This window comes from Cupressus sempervirens, chromosome 3, assembly GCF_028749045.1.
Source record: "Cupressus sempervirens isolate cs-2001-9-10 chromosome 3, ASM2874904v1, whole genome shotgun sequence".
Lineage (NCBI taxonomy): Eukaryota > Viridiplantae > Streptophyta > Pinopsida > Cupressales > Cupressaceae > Cupressus > Cupressus sempervirens.
Window position 1 is genome coordinate 178,745,354 of NC_143120.1, and position 22,112 is coordinate 178,767,465.

A 22,112-nucleotide genomic window follows, 5' to 3' on the forward strand; every position below is an offset into this window, starting at 1 on the left:
AAAACTCCATCCTTTGTCAGAGAGTATGCATTTGCATGACCATTATGTGTAGCATGCCTATCAAACTTCCATGGCCTTCCCAACAATAAATGGTAGACATCCATCAGGATGATGTCACAAAGAGCTTCGTCATGGTAACTCCCAATCTTGAACTTTACAAAACATTGATCACTAACTAGAACCTTATGATGATCCTACACCCAAGCAATCTAATAGGATTGGGGGTGTTTCTCCCTTTTGAGCTTTAGCTTTGAGACCATCTCCTCTGACACCAAGTTGTCAGTGCTTCCACCATCAACAATCACATCACAATATTTACCCTTGCACTTGTACCTAGTACAAAACAAACTCCTCCTTTGTCTAGGTTTAGTCTCACTTCTTAGTAAGACCCTCTCATTAACTAGAACCTCTCCTATTTCTGCATCCTCTGAATGTGATGACTGTGCATCATCATCCACATGAGAAACCCTTACTTGACCATCAACTCTCCTATCTGTCCTTCCTTGGTGTCGAGGGCATTCAAAGGCATGATGACCTTCTTCATTGCAATGAAAAAAAGTACCATAGAAGCCTCCTCTTCCTGAGCCTTTTCCACATCATCTACCTCTTCCTCTCTGATCTCCAAATTTTCTATCATCGGAGTGGTTAAAACCCTCGTTCCTCTAGTTTTTGCTAGTACCCCCATCTTCATTTTTCTTCTGGCTCTCATTTCAGCCTCCAAATGACTTGTCACTACCCCTTCCTCCTTGACTGCGCCCTCTTTGCCTTCCATCAAAATTTTTGTTTAGCTTCTCCTCAACCTACAAGGCAAACTAGTATGCCTCTTCAATGCTAGTCATTCTAACCAGACTTAACTCCTAAATGTTAGGTCTTAACTCACTAAGGTAACAAGAAACCTTCTCCTTGTTTTCTTCTGCATACCCCACCCTAATAAGGACTCAGTAAATCTCCTTTGTGTATTCCTGGATAGATTTTCCTACTTGCTTTAACCCTTGCATCTTCTTGAACAAGTCAAGCTCATAATCAACAAGAATGAATTGCTTCTTTAGTTTGTCCACCATGTGATCCCATCTTGTGATTTTATCCTTTCCTCTTCTATTTCTTTTCGAATGAATCTCTTGCCACCAAATTTTGACATGGTATTTCATTTTGGCCTTTGCAAACTTAACCCTATTTGGGTCCCCCTATCCTCATACTCAAAATATTCCTCCAACTCATTGATCTAGTCAATCAACTCATCCGAGTTTAGATTTCCCAAAACTATGCTGACATCAATTTTAGGTCTTTTTCTAAGCTTGGAAATGGCCCTAAAAAGCCTCTCCTTTTCCTAGTTTAGGACTTCTTGATCTCTTTCCCCTTCCTCCCCAATATTTCCTTCTTCATTTTCTTCCTCACTTTTGTCGCCTACGGCAACATTCATCCCTCTATAGATCTCCTCTCGTAATGCTTAGACTTGTCTCTAGAAGGCTCTAACCTCAAGAGTAAAAACTCTGGCCCTTCCACCATGCTCCCTTCATGGAGGCATCTTCTTGTATCAAATCCCACAACCACACAGTCTTGGTGTAAACTGCCTCACAATCGATGCTCTATCTACACACTCAAGAAAACCTATTGTGATACCACTTGATGAGGGTAGAATCCATGACAAAAATGAACACAACAAGAAAGGGGGAATATTATTATCAGAAATGATATGCTATTACATTTAGTACAACAAAAATAGACTCCACAACATGCCCTATGGGCTTACAATGTTATCAGATTTTGGAGAAAAACCTTCTCACAATACCTTCTCCCAAACTCCACCAAAAACTGCCTTTACAATGCTAGAAATGTCCTTAAGTAAACCAAATTAGGTTTAGGGTTAGGAAAAAAAAATTGAATATGCCATTTTCCATCCATCGCCAAAATAGAAGGTTCTAGAAAACATGTCAAAAGTCAGTGTAAAATTAGAAGAATCTAGAAATGGTAGTCCAACTTCCAAGAGGCTTAACTTTTGATCTGAGACTCCAATTGACAAACCGTTTACGTTTATGGAAAGCTCCCCAAGTGTTTTATAGCCCTATACACCAATTTTTCTTGTCCCCCATCTTTTGGGCCTGTACAAGGCCATTTAGTGCCTCAAATCTGACTTTGAAGTGCTCTTAGGAGGTCTCTAGGCAACTTAAAATTGCAATAACTTTCAAAACATAAAGCCTTTTGACCTGATTCTTTTTCTAGAGTGCTTTAAATTACAAGTATAATCATCCCTCCAACTTAAACCCTTTAACTCATTATAATTATAGATCAATTACAAAATAACCTACTTTCTACATTGGCACATATCCCAAGGTGCTCAAAAATTCTAACCCAAAAAACCAATAGTGGAACTATGAGAGTTGGAATCTTTATTTGACCCGAATGGGTATCTAGAAATGAAAAAAATTTAAATAGAAACTAACACTGAACATATTTTTGGGTGATACAAGATTTCCCTTACACCATTAGATGCTCTTGTATCAATTGTTCACATATCAATCTAGAGTGATCTATAAAATATTTCTTTTTTTTACTTTTACATTATTTAGGTGATTAAATAATGTGTCAAATCTCAAACAAAAAAATCCATCGAAGATCATTGCCATCAAATCATCTATGAGTGTGAAATCCGCACCTCCGTATGAATAAGTAGTATTCCCACAATGTACACATGAATGAGATGACACTCCATCCTGAGACACCTCCATATCTATCCCATCACACATGTGTTGACACCTAAAACAAAAATGTTGATTGGGCTTTGAAGACTATAATGATGCACGTGATGATGATGTAGGTAGCACAAGTGAGGATGACACTGGTGGTGCAAGTGACACAAGCATACATAACACTAGTGGTATAGGTTGCACAAGAAAAGATGACACTAGTGGTGTAGGTGATGTTGATGGAGCTGTTGTAGGCTATGATGATTGAGGTGCCATAGGTGATGATGATGGAGCTATCGCATGTTGTGATGACCCTAGTACCATAGGTGATGATGATGGAGTTTTCACATGTTGTGATGACCCTAAAGGTGCATTTAGTAATGGTCAAGTGCCATAGGTTAAGGAAAACCACCTAACTATGAGCCATGTTATAACATATGTCAATGATGCAGCCAAATGAAGAGTCTGTAAATCAATAAAGTCCTTTACAATTGATGGGAGCACAACAAGAGGCATGGTTTTTTGTGTTGTATGTCTCCTCTCATGTTGTGGTACCACCCTACAAGCCCTAGGTCTATCCTATGTAGAGGAAGGGGGGATAACTAAGATCTTAGAGAGGGAGAGAGGTCCAAAATAGATGGAGAAATTATGAGAAGTGGGGCGAGGAGGGAAGTAAGTATAGTGTAGAGGACATGAGGTTGACATATATACAAGGTTGGCATATATATACATATGCATATATATATATATATATATATGTATGTATGTATGTATGTATGTATGTATGTATATCAAGAGAGAGAGAGAGAGGGTGAGAGGTATGAGGTAGATATATAGGATAAATAGTGGGATGAGATTGTGAGAGGAGAGAGGGGAGGGAGGTAAAGAGGGTGATTAGGGAGAGAGATACTAGAGAGTGAGTGAGAGATGATAATTAGGGGGAGGAGATGGTAAGTGATGGTAGGAAATAGGAGAAAGTAAATAGAGGGGGAAGAGTGTTAGAAATTTGTTCAGCTCTCCCCTCAGTATTTGTGACAAGGACTTAATCGCCTCCTATGTACTATTAGTTGAATGGTTGTATCAAGCATTGACAGATCAGTCTTTTGGTGCAAAAACAACCCTACTCTAACAAGTGGTATCAAAGCTTGGTCATAGGTTCGAATCTTTAGACCCTCACATAACACTGAGGGAGAGATTAGAAAAAAATTCAGCACTCCCTTATGGATTTGCGACAAGGGCTTAATTGCCTCTTGTGTACTATAAGTTGAGTGGTTGTATCAGGCATTGACAGATCGATCTTTTGGTGCAACAACAACCCCAATCTAACAAAGAGATGAGGTAGAAAGAGACAACATGGAGGGGAGGAGACATGAGGTAGAGAAAAAGAGAAAAATTAGGGAATGAAATTGATGGAATTGGTGGAGAAAGGAAGAGAGAGAGAGGGGGGGGATAGCTCACTAGTACATTAGAGGTCAAAATTCAACCTAAATTTTTGACCAACATATGAAGAGAGTTGTTGAATACCTTCTTTTTTTTGGTTTCTATGCCCTAGTTGGTCAAAATTTTGACCAACTTGGGTTCAAATAACAAAATAGAAAACTATGTTTGTTACCCATTTATTTTATTTTTGTGCACTATTGGAGCTAAGCATCTGGTGTGTGGAAAGCATTATTTATCATTCATGGGTGGGCTAGGGACTTACAACTATGGGAGATGAATAATCATTTCTTGTGGGAGCAAGGTTTAACGAGGTTTAATGAGGATTGTGGGAGTTTTTGCTTGAACTTGTTCCTTTAGGCAACTCATACTCAGTCGAAGAGTTAGATTTGAAGGGTAATTATCTATCCACTTAAGCTTTAAGTATTTTTTAGAAATGTTATTGAGTATTTTTGGTTGCAATAATAATAGCATATATCATGGGAGGTATGTGGGCTTCTAGCAACACATATATCATTGATGACCTGGTTCTAGCCCATCCAAATTTGCCCACCTTGATTCGAGCAATAGCTCTCTCCAAAGCTTTTGGAAATCATAGTAATGATAATATGGTTGTTCTTAATTTCCTCTCTAATGTCACTACTTTCCTCATCCTTCCTAACTCTGCATATACAATTTGACCTAATGCACAAATACTTGTGTTTATAATCACTCAATGCATACTTTATATTGCTTCTATACCAATCTTCCCAATCTAGGGCCTTTCCCTAACTCTGTTGAGTAATTTTGGAGCCTATTTTTAGCTCTACTTCAAAAAAAATTACAAGGATTTTTCTTCTTCCCATCGCAGAAATATGTTGTTGCATCTCAACACCCATGTTCTCTATAAAATTTGTGTCTCCAATGTATCTCAACCGCTGCCTCCTCATGCACCAAAATAGTCTACAAGTGACAAATAAGACTCCAAAAAATGAAGAAACAAAATGTACCAAACTAGTGAGAAAAAAAATTCTTAATATTAATTTTTGGGTTAGAAATTTTTATGCATATCATAGATCTCAATAGAACTATAAAACTAATATAGGTACCTATAATTGCAAATATTATGGATTTATTTGAACTTGGCAATTGGCATCGTGTCTCATCTTGGAAGTCATCTCCCCTATGATCTTCTACACATGAACAATTCTAAGTGTTAGACAGATTATGACACATACCCCATTGTGATGCTCCAACACATTCATTCAAGTCAACTTCCTTGCATTCATTCATGTCTATACATTCATTTTTGTTATCATCAAGAGAGAGGAAATATTTTTATGTAGTCCACTAGAAAGTATGATCTATATATGCTTATAATAATATAGGAATATTGAGAAAAATCTAAAAGGCAGCAATAATAGAAAAGACCATGATGATAGGAGATAGAACTAAGTTTGTATAGTGACATTTAATTAATAATCTAAAGTATCATAAATTTACCACTCATCATGTGTTGCTCAAATGTGAAAAGATAATCAATACATGCCTAGAGATTACAAAGGTACTAAAATTGGAAAGTAGAAAGTGTGAAGATCAATATACCTATACAATTGGTGCCTTTAGAGTACCCACTCCCTTGATAGTCATCAAAGCATTTGCATGCATGCACTCCCTCTGTTGCATTTAAACTTATGGTTTTTATGTCCAAGAAAACCTCTAATAAAATGATGACTAAAAGGATCCAGTGCAGTCTAGGCCAAAGAAACACAATATGAGGGATAACTTAAACATAATTGCATCTCAATTATTACAAGAAAAACATAAAAGATAAAATGGGAGCTTTATGTAGTAGACATGCATAGAAAATCTAAAAGCACAACCAAGGCATGTAACCATTATAAATCTAGATTGTTCCTAGCCATATATAAGTAAGATAATCAAAAGTAATAAGACTCAAAAAATTCATTTAAAACATTTATTTTGGAGATGGTACAAATAAATAATATGCATCAGACATTTGCCAAGTAGTAAATTGTACTTGGGATTCTTGTAAGACTTGCACACTGCTCTACACTTAAAATCCTGACTTGGGACCAATTTCTATCTAATTGGAATCTATTTCTTAATGTTAACTAGGCATACCTATCATTGAATTCATAATTTCTAATGTCTATGTAGATTTATATTTGAAGGGTAATTATCCACCCCCTTAAACTTTAAGTTGTTTTTAGAAATGTTATTGAGTATTTTTAGTTGTAGTAATAATAGCATATCTTGTGGGAGGTATGTGGGCTTCCAGCAATGCATATATCTTTGATTCCCTAGTTCTGGCCTGTCCAAATATGACTACCTTGATTCAAGCAATATAATTTTATTGTGCTCTTTAAATATGCCTTTTTTTTTTGTGGGATTATGATTTGTATTCAATAACAAATGAGATTGATCTCTTCTTTCTGTAGATTTTTTCTTGTGGAATAGCAATTAGGACATAAAATTTTGGTGCAAGAGACATTAAAGCTACACGTGTACAAGGAAGCTATTGATTCTCAAGGATTGTTTGAAGAGGCACTCAAAACACCTAAAACTCTATAAGAGGTATGCAACTCAAAATTGAAATAATAGAAAGTGATTTTACCATTTGCATTTGTGATTATAGATAGCAAGAGAGATGGAGTCTACCAAATTATTAGGAGGAATAATAAATTTATAAGGTTCTTTGTTGATCCAACAAGTGTGAGGGTCTCAAGAAGATTGATTTCATTTTGTGTTTGTTTTGCATGTAGACATTTCAAGGAGGAATGCTTTTCTAGAAACCACAATCTACGTTTAAAATATTTCCTTTCATAATCAACTTATTGATACCAATTTATCTTTCCCACTTTAAAAAATATATCAAATGGGAAATGATTAGAGAGGTCCATGTGCACACAAATTCATGCATAATTAGAGCTTGCATACTTGATTGTATCCTTTAAGGTAGAATAGTATCTTCTTATACCACTACCAATAGCTTACAAAAAAATTAGTTTCTAGAATTGAAAAGGAGATAGGATAAATGAATCCAAAGGAAAGTAGAAGTAAAGATATCTTTGTTAGGGTTGAAGGATGAGTACAAGGATTTCATGTGAAGAAGGTCCATGTAGAAAACTTAAGGACTAGTTATAACACATTTTCTTTATCTTCCACTCATTTAGACTCAAGTATGAAATAAACTCATATTACATGGGGTAAAATGACAATCTCTTCCTCCAATTCAACTTTCTAATTATAGGTGATCTAGTTGCAAAAAATGTTTAGATTTGGGTACAATAAGAGAAGTTTCATATGAGAGCATGATATTTCAAAGACTTCTCCCTGCCATGGAAAGAATCCTCAATTTGAATATCAAGGATATGCATAAAAATTTTGAGTGAGAAGGGACATTACCCAAAGTCACCCTATTCTACCTTGCATAGAGAGGGCACAATAAGAAAGGGAATCCAAGATGGGATGTCATATCACTATTTTAATTCCATCATGAAGTGGAAAAATTTTGTATTGGGTTTACAAATAGGGAAGATGATTAGAAGAATTACTAGATCATAGTTTAGAGTTTCCCAAGAGAACATGAAGCTCAATGCAAGAGTTATGAGTTGCACCACTAGTCCATGAATCTCTAAAAAATGATAATATGCAATGAGAAGTTCCTAAAATCCCAAAGGAATGACTTGTTGCATGAGATTCAAAATAGACACTAATACACAACAATTATTGGTCATGCATACCCATGCTGGTAATTTCTCTATGGACAGAATCCACTAGTTGTTTCCAACTGGTCAGCAACACTCGAATCATATTTGATTCTATCAATGCATATCTTTTACAATCACCCTTCACCAAAATAATCTCTCTTTGTATATAATTAAATGGTGAACTCTAATAATCCATGGGTTGTCAAATCTCCAAGGGTCATCATGTTGACCTTGTAACAGTTACCAAAACAAGATTTAGTTGCCTCTGAAACACATAGTGATATCATATATTATTGCAAATCAGACTTCCAACTTGTGGTCCATACATATGTGAAGGGTATACATAAAAGCATACAATAAATTACCAATAGATGTTTAATTTTGTGTACTTATACACAAATTGCATGTCCAACTTCATGGTAAGCCACCAAACTCTTACTCTTTCCATTAGTCATTAATGTGCCCTCCATACTAGCCACAATCTTGTCTATTGCATCATATATTTCTTTACTTGATATGTATTGTTTTCCTCATCTTCCAACAAGAATTGTTGCTTCATTCAAGAGGTTTGCAAGATTAGCACCACTAAAACCAGGTGTTCTCATGGCAATAACATCAAGAAAGACATCTTTGCCTAGTTTTTTGTTGCTTGCATGAAACTTAACAATGTCTTTGTGACCATTTATATCAAGAACATCAACTGTGACATGCAAGTTATAGGTAGATGATTTTTAGCATTAGTATCATCATCTCTAGCTTCTCAACTATTTTGATAGTATTGAATGTTGTTGGAACAACTGTATTTTTTAAGGAATCCTATCTTTCTAGAAAATGCTTGTCTAGATAGAAAAATATGAATTCCTCATTTCATCTTGAGGACATCGGTAAATTTTTATTACCAAGATATTTTTTGAATATTTAATATTGTTAGCAAAGTATGGACACATAATTGGAAGTATGCAAGAATACATTCAAAGATGACCACAAGAATCTATGTATCTTTTTGTTTCCATATACTTTTGAAGCATTTAATATTGTTAGTGAAGTTATGACAATACAACAAACATTAACATATCAAACAAAACAATGAAATGCCAAACATAAAAACTAGTAATTCTATATCTAATCCTAAATTTGAAGATTAACATGCATAATAATCACTTTAGAGATGTGGTATCAGTGGAGCTAAATGAATGGATGTCACACAACTTATGGGATCAATAGATAAGTGGAAAATAGATAAGCATGCAAAGCCCAAAATTGCATTTATTGTATAGAAGTTTACAAATCGGGTCACAACTACATCACATTTAAATATATGAGGTGGGAACATTAGCGTTCAGTTCCAATTATTAGATCTTATAAAAATGTCAATAAAAAAAAATTCAATATTCATTGGTCATCTTATAAGCCTAGTTGACCACTAATGGAGTCATATCTTCATTTTCAAGTAAGGACAATGCAACAGGCAACAAGAATTTTGTACTTTTTTGCTGTGGTGATAGTGTAATAGATGTAGTTCTAGGATCTTGAGCAGTTAAATTAGTATTGTATTGCCAATTTTTGATGTAACCAAGGCGAGAAGCATTCCAATTTTTTGAAAGATTTAACAATTTTGAGTTAATTGGAACCTTGTCCAACTCTTCTACTTCTCCATCTTGCATTTGTACAAATTCTTTCTTTTTGTTTCTATGATTAAATTTTGGGAGGTGATACTTGTAATGAAATCTTTGGCTTCTTCTAACATTTGAACCTGGGACCTTCCAATTTTTGCATATTGTAATCCTCCCTCTTTTGGTACTTATTCAGCTCAACAACTCACAATGGAAATTCAAAACTCATTTTATTTTACTATATAGGAAATTGGAGCCAACATGTTTGTCTTACCAAACTCCATCATGTCACCATATATCCATTGTTTTGGTTTAGCATTAGAAGTAGTCAAATCTCTGAGATAAAGTTTGGATGTGCCAATACAAGTTAAATTACATGTTTATCGCCAAAGAAAGGGAATTCATTATAGCTAGATGGTCTTTTAGAACCCATTACCATGTCAATGCCTAAATTGATAACTTCCAAATGAGTGGTTTTTACAAAGAAGAGCACTCATTTTAATGATTTCTTCCCCCAAACAACCATAATATGTTTTTCTCCAGAGAACATGCCATACTGATTCATATTTTGACATACAATACACATCTATTAGTCATGTTAGAAATAGTCTTTGAAATAGTCAAGGTAGATACAATGAGTTATTGTAATTGAAGGGCACAATACATTTTGGTATGAGATATTTAAGGAATGATGAATTGATGCTGCAGGGAATTATGGGTTTTGACTGGGTAGGAGATGCAGGTGATAGGAAGAGGACTTCGGGATATTGCTTTAGAATATGACTTGTCCAACAATGATATGTTGCTTAGTGTAAGTCTAGTTCAACTTTTATAAGTTTTGTTTTAGATAAACTAGTAAATACGAAATGCATTCTTATTTTCTAGACATCGACATGAGGTAATGATTGATATTCATTTTTTTCAATGTAAGCTTGAAATAATAGTAGTGCTTGATATGAAGTTTCAAATGTTCTTAGTTAAGTTGTGTATTGGTAGGACCATGAGAATGATGATGCAAGGGAGGAGGCAGAAGATGTTGATGATGAGATGGAAGACATTGAAACTTTTTTAAAAATTATACGCAGACCGAAACAATAAAATAATTAAAATCAATAAAAAGGGTACTAAGAAAAAATTCATAGGTTATAGATGTGATGTGGTATATTTTAATCTTAGGCCCTTGTTTGTGTGAGGACAACTAAAAGTGTAATGGGGGAAGTTGTGAGTCCTAGAATTGGTACTATTTTAGCTTCTTTATCCTATTGATTACTTACATCAAACTTTAATGTTTGGATAATGTTTTCACTTAATTATGATATATATGTTATATATAATTAATGATTATGGTATGTGATTTTCCTTGTTATTATACTATCATATTGTTGTTAATAATATAATGTGAATGGATGCTTGTTTGTTAAAAGGGCCCTTGCAACCTGTGTGGAAGAAGTTAGAGGACATGTAGACCAAATGCAATTGCCAGAAAACTTTTCCAAACTTTGTCTTGGAAAGAATTAACACCTAGAGGATCTGGAGGAGTTTGCAAGATGATAATATCATGTTTCATTAACTCATGTAGTGATTCTTGCATGTTCCTATATTCTTGTCTTCTAATTAAGAGTTCAAACATGATGAGACACCTATTAGCTAGTTGAGGTCTTTTAGTTTCATAAAGGAATAAGTCAACCTCAATGTTAGGGAGGTGTGACATATCTCCCTAGCAGAATTTAAGATGTAACTAAGCCCACTCTCTTGGACTGTGTATAAAATCTAGTTTTTCCAACAGTTGGTGGATCATCCAATGCACATGTGATATACTAAAATTCTACCTTGATTTTTGATTTGCTAAGTGTTACTACAATTATCTACTATGTACTATTTCAGAGGAATAAAGTGAATGACTTGATGATGTGTTAAGGTTACTCATGAGTGTGAGGTTACATCTCCTCAAGCAATGACTACTTTAGACAATGTAATTCTCTTGTAGTTAGATTCATTTAATTAAGCAATAACATATATTCTCTCCCTCTCCATGGTCTAGATGTAGGGAGTGAGACACCCTGATAGATGAGAACCTCATCCATCTATAGCCACTTGTTGTGCCATCAATATAGGTATGTGAAATCTCATATGAAGGTGGTGGTAAACCCACCAAAAACCTAAAGATAAATATCCAAACTAATCACTGACCAGGCTATCATTGGTGATTGCTTTGGATATTTATCTTCCAGTAATTTTTTTTTTAAACAAAACATGTTGGTCAAAATTTCCACCAAGGATTTGTCGAAATTGGCATCATGGGTTTGGCATCCTAGTCGATCAAGGGCCAACATTAGTCAAAATTTTGACCAAAGTATCAACTAGAATGTTGTCGTGGGTTTGGCATGCTCGTTGATCTGCTTTGGTTGACATTTCGACCAAACTTGGAATGGTCTTATTAATAATGGAGGCCATTTTCGACCAAATGCATCGTCGCAATTCCAACACCTACAAAACTTGGTCGAATTTTCAAGGACAAAAATTGTGACAAAGCAATGGTCAAAATTTTGACCAACATGAGTTAAAAATTCGACCATTTTTTGTCAAAAAATGAGTCAAAAATTTGAACATTTTTTGTCAAAATGTACTAGTGTAGGATGGAGAGTGGGAGAGAGTGCTTGCTGGAGAGAGGGGGGGGGCATGGGGAGATGCATGAGGTAGAGATAGAGGGTAAATAGGGAAAAAGATGGTGAGAAGAGGGAGAGGATAGAGTGAGAGAGTAATTATTGTGTGAGACATATGAGGGAAAATAGAGAGAAGAGGGAGAGGGCAAGAGACATGAGATAGAACTATATAGTAATTAGAAGGAAGAGATGGTAAGAGGGGGCAGGAGATGGGAGAAATAGGGAATAGAAGAGGGGAGCAAGGAGAGATGAGGTAAATATAATAATTAGGGCAAATAGATGGACATGGTGCTGGAGGAAGGAAGAGGGGATAATAGTGAGAGTAGGTGGTGAAATAAGGGGAAGAGATGGTGAGATGACGGTGAGGAAAGAGAGTAATTATGGGGGGATAAATGTAATGATGTAAAGATATATATGGTATTTAGGGGAAAGCAATGACTAGAGGGGAAGTGAAATGGAAGAATGGTAGACGGGGGAGTGAAGAGAGAAGAGGCATATATATATATATATATATATATATATATAGAGAGAGAGAGAGAGAGAGAGAGAGAGAGAGAGAGATTTTAATATAATAATTGATAAAAAAACTATATATTATAAAAATTGAAGTCTTGGTAACTCTCTAACTATTGATTCCCCTATATATATTAAATACTAGATATATAACATTTTCTCTATTTTAAATCAAAATCCAATCTTAAAGAAAAAAACTTATGCTAATGCTAATGCAAACCAAAACTCTAATTTCAAAAATATATTATATATCATCAATATAATTTACTCTTGTATATATATATAAACAGTAATATATTTTGATATATGCATATACGCATTCTTGAAAGACCAAAAAATCAAAAGATTATGATTGACATAAGATGGTTCACACAGCAGTTTGGGATGAGTCTAAATAACTTATATATAATAAATTTAAATATAAGGTAGAGCATCAAATGTAATATTTGAAAAAACTTGCACCAATCTCAATGCATGCGAGAACTCAAACTTATTTTATCAGTCAAACAAAATTTTACCATCCCATAGCATAGATGGCTATTTGAGCCGCCACTTTAGTGAGAATGCCGTATCAAATTATATATGAGAATTGTAGTCTATTCTTCATGAGCGTGCAATCCATTGCAAAATCCACCTGCTATTTTCTCTTCTTTCTGTTAAACTCATTAAGAATCTCTATGTGAAATGATTTCTGCTGACTGCTGGCCCAATTAATCATGATATAAACCAGAATACGGTGAAACGCCTAAAGTTTATGACGTGAAAAATGTTCTCTGCTTACTGCTCATGATGCCACCACATTTCCTTGTTTTCTTGCACAAGGTTAAGAATTTTTTAACCCCTAACAAAAAAAATATGGACGGCCAAAAGGATTAGAGAGAATGTCAATAAGAGTTTTGAAGAGAAATAGTTTTGTTTCCTTTTTTTTGTGTGGACATTCAAAGAATTTTTTTTTATTTTTTTTTTAAAAGGATCATATTTATACAAAGTAAGGTGGACATTCAAAGATTTTTTTGGGTAATAGATCATGTTTTTACAAAGTAAGAATTTAATTAATGGATTTAACAATATGCATATGGAGTAAGTTAGGTAGAAGGGTAATAAATATAGACATTAGAAATTCATAATATTAAATGTAAAAAAATAGGAAGAAAATGTAAATAAAAGAATGATATTTAATTCTAAATAGTTCCATAAGATAATGAAAGGCTTAGATTAAGTTACAATATAAGAATTATGTGGTGAGATAGGAGGTTTAAATTCCTATTATATAAAGTATGAAATTATATGCAAATCTAAAATAAGTGTTCGTAATATGCTCATCTATTTATTTGAAAATGACTCTAAAATGAAATATTTCAAATTTAGTTTAATTCAAGATTGATAGGAGGAAGTTTAATAGACAGTTTAAAGTAAATCTAAATCATTAATACAATAGAATTTTACAAAAACAGCAGAACAAAGAATTCAATTTTTTTAGCAAAACAAATTAACTAATAACTGTGGTGCACAGTATGCAATCCAATTTCAAAACAAAATAATATTCTAAATGTCCAGGCTTGTACTAATTGTACTCATCAATATTTAAGCCTCTTCAATAAGAATGCCCTAATAAATTAATGTTGTTCAAATAATTATAGAACACTTAAAGATTGGTAACCTAATCTTTATCAGGATAAAAGCAGTTCCAAAAACCACAGCAATCCCAAATGGAGGCCCTTTTTTCCTGTACACAAACAGCCACAAATTATTAGTTGCAAAATCTTCCATCTGCTTTGCTTTACTTTAAGATGACTTCAATAATGTTACAAATAATAGATCATTATAACTATTAGAAAACAAATAATAATAATTCCAAATAATGGGAACACAATTGTTTCTAAGTTGCTCATCATAAGCCACAACCAACTCCACCAACTTGAATCAGCAAAAGAGAAGAGAGAAAGAAAGGAACAAACCAGCTGTTTTTCCCTTGCTAATGTAGGCCCTTCATCATCAGTTGTGGCAATGGCAGATTGCTCTTCAGTTATTGTTTCAAGAGGTCCCCACAAATTCCATTGATCAGGAACCACTATGCCTTCATCCATTCCTAAGCCCTGAAAACAAAGAGAAAAACACAATATACCAATTTCCATACATAGCAAAAACATACAGCAGAAAGTCCAAATCAGTATTTACTTGCAAGCTTAAAGATTGCTCCAATGTATTGGCTTTTGAGTCATTATCTTTTCCTTCATTTGAATGAATCTCTTCTGCAATAAAAAGTGCTTCTCTGCCATTTGTTGTTATAAAAAAATCATCAATTTCTTCATCCATTGTTGATAATGCGTCCTCTGTAGATAGAGACTCTGTAAGACTATTGTTTTGATGAATCAAAGAGAGGACATCACTTCTTGTAGTAATGAAAGAAGCATCTTCTGTGGATTCTGAAGTAAAATCTTCTTCTTCATCTGTGGGGATGGAGAGGCTACTGGATTCTGCTGAGCTAAAAAACTCCATATCCATCTCATCAGAGTCTTCAAAGTTTTGTTGAGGAACATCCCTCTCAAATGGCAAGCAATTAGAGAGACCAAGCCTCCGCATTTTGTGAACTCCTCAGGATTTTTTAGAACTTGTAGAAAATTGAAATAGACCTTGTTTGGTGTTACAGCCAACTTGGAAATCAAAGAATCCTGCATCCCAAGGAAACAAAATGCCATTAAACTCTGAAAATGGACAGAATCCTCCATTTTTGGAGGAAAGTAAGATACATGCAAAGATCAAACATTCACATGTGAATCAAGCCCAAATTAGATTAAGAAAGGAGGTAGGCATTTGAAAAATTTTACATTTATACATTTTCCAGTCAACTTGTGTGATATGAAATCAAAGAAACCTGCGTCCCAAGGAAGTAAATGCAAAGATCACCATGACCCATTAAAACAGAGTAAAGCGAAGCCACAGCAGCTGAGTTGTATAAATCCTTGAATGATTCAGTGAAGAGAAACAAGTCTAGTCTAAGTTTCTATCAAGATATTAAAGAAAACTTCTGATCTGAAACATTGATATTATTCTTGTTACAAAGTTCTAAAAATAAATGAAATGAAAATTCCTCTTAACTGAACTGTATGACAATCTTTACTCATATCAATCAATTTCAGATCATCTGAAACGTTGATATTATTCTTGTCAGACGGTTTTAAAAAGAACTTGGAAAACCCAACTAGAATGCTACTAGTTCCAGATTTGCATGTCTGTAAAGAAAGCCAAGTTGTACCAGAATAATTTGCTTTATCTACACATCTTTCAATCAGCTACATTTTTATACATCACTAAATATTCTCTTGCAAAACTTACTGCTGATGATCTTCGTGTGTTGTAGATGGTTTTGTTGTTCTCTTGCAAAAATTTCTCTGCCCGCTTTTTCCTTCTTTCCAATTATGCAGCTGTCTATTCCACCATAAATAAACCGTGTGTAACACTTTGTGTACCTCCCACAAATAGGAAAGTAAATGGCCCACAAAATCAGGGAGGAATGCCACGTGTGAAAAAACAAGGGAGGAATGCGAAGGAACATTATGTTCTTTGCTTTTATCATGAAATTTAGAAATAATGTTGATAAATATTCATTTTTGATAAAGGGGAATTAGATTTTGGATTGAATTCGTTGAATTATGTGTGTAGACATAGAAAATAAAGGGCTAAAAATATTAGGAAGGAGTTTAACCTCTACGAAAAGAGATAGCTCTTATCTATTAATACTTAATAATATTGAAAATTGAAACTAGTTTATAATGTACTTTTTATCATGATAAAAGTGAAAATTTGTTTCAAGTTAAAAATAATCTATGTTGATGCATCAAATTATATTTTTCAAACTTCTAAATTAGCTAATCATATATAATATAACCTTAACTTACAAATAATACATGCACAAAACATATTAAAACAACTCTCATAAAGAATGAAAAAACTATTATAAAATCATAAGATAATTTAACATAATTTTAAATAACACAACAAAAATGTAAAAGAAGAAAAAACAATTGATTTTGTTTATCAAAAGATTGACCCAAGGTTTTAGTAGAAAAAAATGTTGTCAAAACCTAATTAATCTTACTGGTCCTTGTTTAATGCATATCTAGTAGACTCTAAAAAAATTATGGATAATGGATACAAGCCTCTTTTAGGGTTTGACAAAACATGTTTCTAAAGTGGTTGCAAAAAAAAATCCTTCATTAGATGAAACTAACATACAAATGAAAGAATGGACCAGAAAAATGTAGGGGATTCTTTTCAGTTAATTAATGATTAAAAGTTAAAGAGAGAAATGATGAATGAGAGCTAAATATAGGAGAGCACAGAGCTGCGTGGAAGTTGAGAGAAAGAACATGAACAGACAAAATTACTGAATAAAATGGAGTGATGACACAACATTCAAAATATATGAAATGCTGAGAAAACAAGAAAGTCTCCATGCGTGCAAGAAGAATAAACGACACAAACTTTAAAGAAAAAATAAATTTAAAGTGAAGAGGAAAAACAAAGCAGTAGAGGGAGTACTAAACAAACGAGGAGAAGGCGAAGTGAAACAAGTAGAAAGAAGAAACGTACAAAGCTGAATAAAGAAGAGAAAAAAAGAAAGATTTGATTAAATAAAACGTTACACACAAGAGTATGTGAGTAGAAGGTAATATTTTAGTAAATTATGGTAACACTTGAAGGATAGTAATGTAGCTGATTGCGGACTCAGAGATAAAATAAAAGAGAAAACATTCTTTCTTTTTGAAGATGTAAATTTGAATTCAGATTACTTGAATTTGTATAAATTTATGGGTTGTGAAATTTTATTTGACATTTTTTTGTTGTTCGAGTGTTTTTACTTCTAGTTTTGAGCTAAGGTTGGGAGAGTCCACAATCTAATAAGGTACTTTGTCTTCTCTTGCATCATTAATATTCATTGTTACATTATCTATATTTGTATTCATTCATAATAAATTATCTTCTAATATGTTCTAGCACATATAAATAGTTAAAATATATTAATATTCCTAATAATCCTCATCTACTTGTACTCATCAACCAATGTCTAATATTTATGAATAAATCTTATATTTTACTCACATCAAATTAGATAATTATATGTATAACTCTTCAATTCAATCAAATTAATGATTTAAACAAACAATTATTTGACTAGGCAATCAAGTCACTTGACAAATAAATTGGGTAATCAAGTTAATTGACAATTCAATCAAATATAACAAAATGTTGAAAATATGTAGAACACAAAAAAGAGCCATTTTCCTTGCACTGGTATTCTTCCTCATAATTCACCTTCATTCACAAATTTTTCTTTAGCAATAATAGGAAGTATTGATATTGTTATAAGGATTGAACCAGATAGTCTTTTGAGTCAAACTCATTGACTTATGCTTCATGAGTAGTATTTTGCAAGAACCCATCTCTCATTAGAATGGATGAAACACTCAGCACTCATTACATCTAGTTATGATGATTGACAAAAAAATATATATATAAAGATTTTGATGGTGTATAAGATTTTTCATCCAAAGATTGAGCCTTTTGGATACAGAAATTAACATGAAATGCCCAATTTCATTGCCAGAGGACAATTTTATTGAAATAGGTGGAATCAACAAGAAGAATAGGTAGTGCGTCACCAAATTTAATATATCAGTTATAATATATAATTTTTAAAAAAAAATTAAAAACTTAGAATATAAAATATTTTTGCAACCAATTCAAATAGCTTCAAAATTGATGTTTTATATATTTTAAATTAAATATCATAAAAAATATTTTAATATAAATTAAAGTTTACAAATATAATATCTTTAGATTTCTAAATTAGCAAATAAATAATCACAATAACAAAGAATTTGAGAAAGATTATTTTATGTCACAATAATTTCTCTTGGCAAGGCAGATTTCCACTTATGGCCAAACCGTGGCATATGGATTTTGATCCTCTCTCAGAATCCTTTAATAAGTACCCTATCCGGGTTCGGCTCCCTAATCTTCTGATTCATCTTTGGCAGGATTCAGTTTTTGAATCTATTGGGAACACTATTGGGGATTTCTTATATGTGGATGCTGACACTTCGGATATTTTCCACTCGACCTGTGCTCGCCTCCTTGTTGACTTGGATGTTTCTAAAGGTCTTCCTGAGGTGGTCTATTTGGATTCCCCGAGGGGGTCTTGGTCTCAAATGTTGGATTTCGAGGGAATCCCTTTTCGTTGCAGGAAATGCCACTTGACGGGTCACGTTGCTGCTCGTTGTGTAGCTGGGAAATCCAAACCCAGGCGTTCCCCCTCTTAGTGGACTGGGGCCTCCTCTGAGCATTATATGGTGAAACAATCCTCAGTTGCTCCTGCGGTTTCAGAGGTTGAGGCTAGTGTTCCTTTCATGTCGGTGGTTGCGGAGGTTGCTTTGGCGTCTCATCCTATGGATTCAGTGGCTGTGGGCAGCGTTCTTTCCAAGCTGGTGGTAAAGGATTTGGTCTCTCCCCTTGATTCGGTTGACCCTCCTAGGGGTAAGTTGTCATCTGTCTCTCATAGGGTTGCTGAGGCCTCTGCGTCCCCTGGGTTCCACGGGTCTTTGTCCTTTGAGGATTGAGTGATCGAGGTAGCGAAGTTTGAGGACAGTTGGATTGCGGTTAAAGGGAAGAAGGCTAAGCCTTCTGCCCCCCCTTTAGATATGACCCTTCGGTCGCGTAAGGGTAACCTCATTTTAAAAGGATAATCTTTTGTTCCCTTATGTTGACTGGTTCTTCTGGGTTGGTGTTATGGTCTTGTCACTAGTTTTCTGGTATCTGGTTTGCATAGCCTTCCTGGCTACTTTGCTCCAGTCTGTTTATCCTTTCAGATTCTAGAGTTTTTGGTTAATTTTACTGGTCATATCTACTGGTTTCAGGTCCCTGCAAAACCTGGTTTAGTTGTTTGGTTGGTTTCAGGTCCTTTTAAAAAACCTGGTTGTGGTTAATGGTTTATCTTTCTCTTTGATGTAATGGGTTTCGGGGCCCCTTCAAAACCTGCTTTTACCTTAATCTAAAACAAATAATTCGAGAAAAAATGGCGTCACTTCTTAATGGTGGAGGCTCCACTAGGGTTTCCTCAGGCATCCTTGTGAAGCCTTTGATTGCTAGTTCCAATGGTTCCTCTTTAGAGAAGACATCTACTTTTGGTTAATAGAAATGTTGTCATTGGTTTGAGGACTTTAGATATTGGTCCTAAGCATCTGAGGTTATTTGTGGCGCATGGGCCATCTTCTTGTGATGAGGGTTTGTCCTTTATTGTCAATGTTAGGCCTAGTAAAAGTTAGTTGTCATTTGATGTTGGGGTGAAGGTGTATGTTGCCTCTCTTGTGAGAATGGATGAATGATGAAGATCTTCTAGGATTTTATATCCTATGGGGGAAACTTTGGGCAACTTCTAGTCTATTAATGGTCATATACCCTCCTCATCTAGTGTGGTTGCATCTAGATCTACTAACTTGAATCATAAGTACCCTTTTCCTATTTGTAATTCTATTATCTTTATGTTTTCTTTGGAGAGTAAGAAGAGGATTGCTCACAACACTAATGTTTTTATATCTCATGTTGTGATTTCTCAATTTCAAGATTTTTGGTGGAGCCTCCTACAACTACATAATTGGATCTCCCAAAATTGGGAGCCAATCCTATTTGGCACAGTTCACATTCTTCCAATGGTAAAGGGCTATTTTGTTGCAAATTTTGATAATTCTAAGAATAAATTCAAGATCTTGTCTGATCACTTCTTCAAACGAGATGAAAAATTTATGTTGATGATTAAACCATGATATCCTAATTTTAATTCCTCCTTATAATTATTCACCAAGATTCCATTATGGCTTAGATTTTTTAGAAATAGGAAATATTAAGAGGGGGGGTGAATCAATATTTTACCAAATTTTGCCCAAAATTGGATATCTTTACAAACTTATAACTTGCATATGAACATACACTAATTATGTTGAACAATAAACACAACCATAAACTAAAGAAACTCATAACACCATATTTTGTTAACTAGGAAAACCCAAGCCAAGGGAAAAACCTAGTGGGGATGGTACCCACAAAATGATCCACTAATCAAAATTATCTTGTGCAAGATATTGACCCTATTAGGAGTCTATTACATTCGTATAGTGTTTCGGTCCTTGTTAGAGGACTAGGCCTTGTTAGAAGGCTCAACCTTGTTAGGAGTTTTTATTACAATTTACAAATGTATGCAACATGAGCCCACTACCCAAATATGCAATATACAATAATACTCTACAATACAAGAGATGGATACAAAAACCTCTTCACTATTGTTGATATCTTCAATATCTAATTTAGCCTTTTGCTATTCTTCACAAAAATTTATCACAATTTGCATTGCTATGATCATATATTAAAACTAGCATCACAATATAACATTACATTCAATTTCAAGTTTGCACACTTTCATATCCAAAATCTTTTCCTTTATACCTTATTTCTTTAATTATCGACCTTCATCTCTATACATTCTTGCCAAAATACAAAATTAGATCTTACCCGCTTAGGGTCAACATCTAGGATGTTGGAACCCTAATAAATTAAATTATTTTTTTGATAAGTAAAATAATTCTTTAATACAAAATATTTGACTTCATATCTTTTACTCTGTTCAATCTACTCAACACTATTACTATAAAATTGGCATATCTCTATCCATACAGTCATGTACTCTTGCACATGTCATCCTTACATGTTGCACTACCTCCATGTAAGTGCACACATGTTGATCTTCTCTCAGTGAATCTCGCCAATAAAATATGCAATACTAATGATAGGAAAATTGCATAACAATTAGATAATTTTCTAAGTTTACATCCCAAAAATTTATCCTTAAGATATGCTCACTTAATCCTAATTATATGTTGCCATAAATGATAACATCACACTACATAACCTAGCCAAATTGCCAACAATCTCCCCCTTTTGCATTCAGGCCACATATGGGAAAATTGGCAAAGTCCCAAAAACAAAACTTCAAAACTTGTAACATCAATTACATGGCCATTACAAAAAATTTCAACATTTGTGGATCATCATTATTTGTACCATATTTTCATTATATCTCCTAGTTACAATATAACTCCCCCTTTGATTATAATTCTTCACTCTATTAAAATTTCTAAATTGATCCCAGTTACATATATATACATCCAAATTTCCTTATATTTCTCCCCCTTTTAACATCAATGGAAAAGGTGTCAAAAACTATATATAGGTCAAAATTGTATTGATGATTTTACCTTCATGGATACTGACTAGAAATCTATGAGATGCAATTAGAAAATTTTGTCTTCAAAATGGAAAACTTCATATCCCATTTGTCCTTTACTGCATGTAAAATGTTGAGTACTACACATAATGCATTTGAAGCAATCTCTACTATCTCCAAGTCTATATAAGAAAACTTCGCATAAGATGCCT

General features: G+C 33.9%; 1 protein-coding gene across 1 annotated transcript; it reads left to right on the forward strand.

The window, feature by feature from the left end:
• The first annotated feature begins 18,580 nt into the window (after nucleotides 1–18,580).
• LOC149565361 (uncharacterized) lies at nucleotides 18,581–18,946 on the forward strand. Its single transcript, XM_089816305.1, has one exon. The coding sequence runs from the start codon at nucleotides 18,581–18,583 to the stop codon at nucleotides 18,944–18,946; it is 366 nt and encodes a 121-aa protein (XP_089672431.1).
• The last annotated feature ends 3,166 nt before the right edge of the window (nucleotides 18,947–22,112 follow it).

Coding starts and splice junctions, on each gene's coding strand:
- LOC149565361 (XM_089816305.1), top strand. CDS start 18,581: ATGGATTTTGATCCTCTCTCAGAATCCTTTAATAAGTACCCTATCCGG.